Source organism: Oncorhynchus clarkii, chromosome 1, assembly GCF_045791955.1.
Source record: "Oncorhynchus clarkii lewisi isolate Uvic-CL-2024 chromosome 1, UVic_Ocla_1.0, whole genome shotgun sequence".
NCBI lineage: Eukaryota > Metazoa > Chordata > Actinopteri > Salmoniformes > Salmonidae > Oncorhynchus > Oncorhynchus clarkii.
The window spans coordinates 83370465-83372018 of record NC_092147.1 but is presented as its reverse complement, the minus strand read 5'-3'; the positions used below and the strand labels follow the sequence as shown (position 1 = coordinate 83372018).

The following is a 1554-nucleotide window of genomic DNA, read 5'->3' as shown; positions in this document are numbered from 1 at the left end:
AGTGAGGTTAATTGTCCCGTGCTCACCTCGGAGACTCATTGTGAAGGTGAGTGAGGTTAATTGTCCCGTGCTCACCTCGGAGACTCATTGTGAAGGTGAGTGAGGTTGATTGTCCTGTGCTCACCTCGGAGACTCATTGTGAAGGTGAGTGAGGTTAATTGTCCCGTGCTCACCTCGGAGACTCATTGTGAAGATGAGTGAGGTTGATTGTCCCGTGCTCACCTCGGAGACTCATTGTGAAGGTGAGTGAGGTTGATTGTCCCGTGCTCACCTCGGAGACTCATTGTGAAGGTGAGTGAGGTTGATTGTCCTGTGCTCACCTCAGAGACTCATTGTGAAGGTGAGTGAGGTTAATTGTCCTGTGCTCAACCCAGAGACTCATTGTGAAGGTGAGTGAGGTTGTAAGCTATAGGAGTTCTTATCACATTATATTGTAGGTATTTTAACACTGACAACATATTGGACATTAGAGAAGTGTTTTGAGTAACATACTACCAAAACGTGCATTTGTTCCATATATATCTGGGGGAAAGTACTACTGCTACTAGTTAACTCGTTGTAATGAAACATTAGCAGAGATTTACATTTTGTTCATAAAGAACATTACAATTTGAGTCTCATATGCCACCTAGTGGCCTGGGAATGATATGATATTATTTCAGATTCTTGCATCCTGAAATGAAATGTGAGTGTAAAATGGAGTCCATGTACCTGCCTCTAGCTGACTACAGTGATGTCATTTTAACAGGATTCAAGGGGGATCAGGTAGACAGAGATGAAGACCTGGTGACACTACGCAGCAAAGATACCCTGGGACAGGTAAGACCCCTATCCTCTTCTTCCTCCTCCTTTCTCAGGATACTCCATGTTTCCTCTCCTTCCATCTCTTATTACTTTCATAAACTCACTCTCTCTTTGTATTGCAGATCCTGAAGTCAAGATCCCATTGTGTGGACCGCCACAGCCAGAGCCTGGATGACGTTCGCCTCTTCCCCCCTCCCGCCCCCCTCGGCACGACTCTACCCCCTGACTCTTCCCACAGCTACACCTTTGGCCTGCCCCTCCCGGACTCCCAGTGTGACGCTAAGAGCCCCCCAGGGTGTAACAACGGAGGCTACTACCTCCCCCTCCACTGCCCGGCTAAGGGCACCTTCTATGGACACAGGTCTATGAACTGCCTGTCTCTGGATCTACTGGGAGACGAACAGCTGTTGGAGTTCATACTGTAGAACAACACAGAGGACCAATGTCCTTCTTCAAGCCTATTCTCTACCCACATCCCCCTCCAATGAAACTGTAGGATACAGGGGAGTGGCTGCATGCAGCTAGAGTTCTAACTGTAGAACAACACAGAGGACCAATGTCCTTCTTCAAGCCTATTCTCTACCCACATCCCCCTCCAATGAAACTGTAGGATACAGGGGAGTGGCTGCATGCAGCTAGAGTTCTAACTGTAGAACAACACAGAGGACCAATGTCCTTCTTCAAGCCTATTCTCTACCCACATCCCCCTCCAATGAAACTGTAGGATACAGGGGAGTGGCTGCATGCAGC

At 47.9% G+C, this 1554-nt stretch overlaps 1 protein-coding gene across 1 annotated transcript in view; it reads left to right on the top strand.

Moving 5' to 3' along the window:
* LOC139418037 (FERM domain-containing protein 6-like) overlaps positions 1–1340 on the top strand; it is a 28694-nt gene extending 27354 nt beyond the window's left edge. The window contains exons 14-15 of the mRNA XM_071167143.1: positions 749–819; positions 927–1340. Of these exons, the coding sequence (XP_071023244.1) occupies positions 749–819; positions 927–1229 (374 nt within the window). The 3' untranslated portion in view covers positions 1230–1340. The remainder of the gene's footprint in view (positions 1–748; positions 820–926) is intronic.
* The last annotated feature ends 214 nt before the right edge of the window (positions 1341–1554 follow it).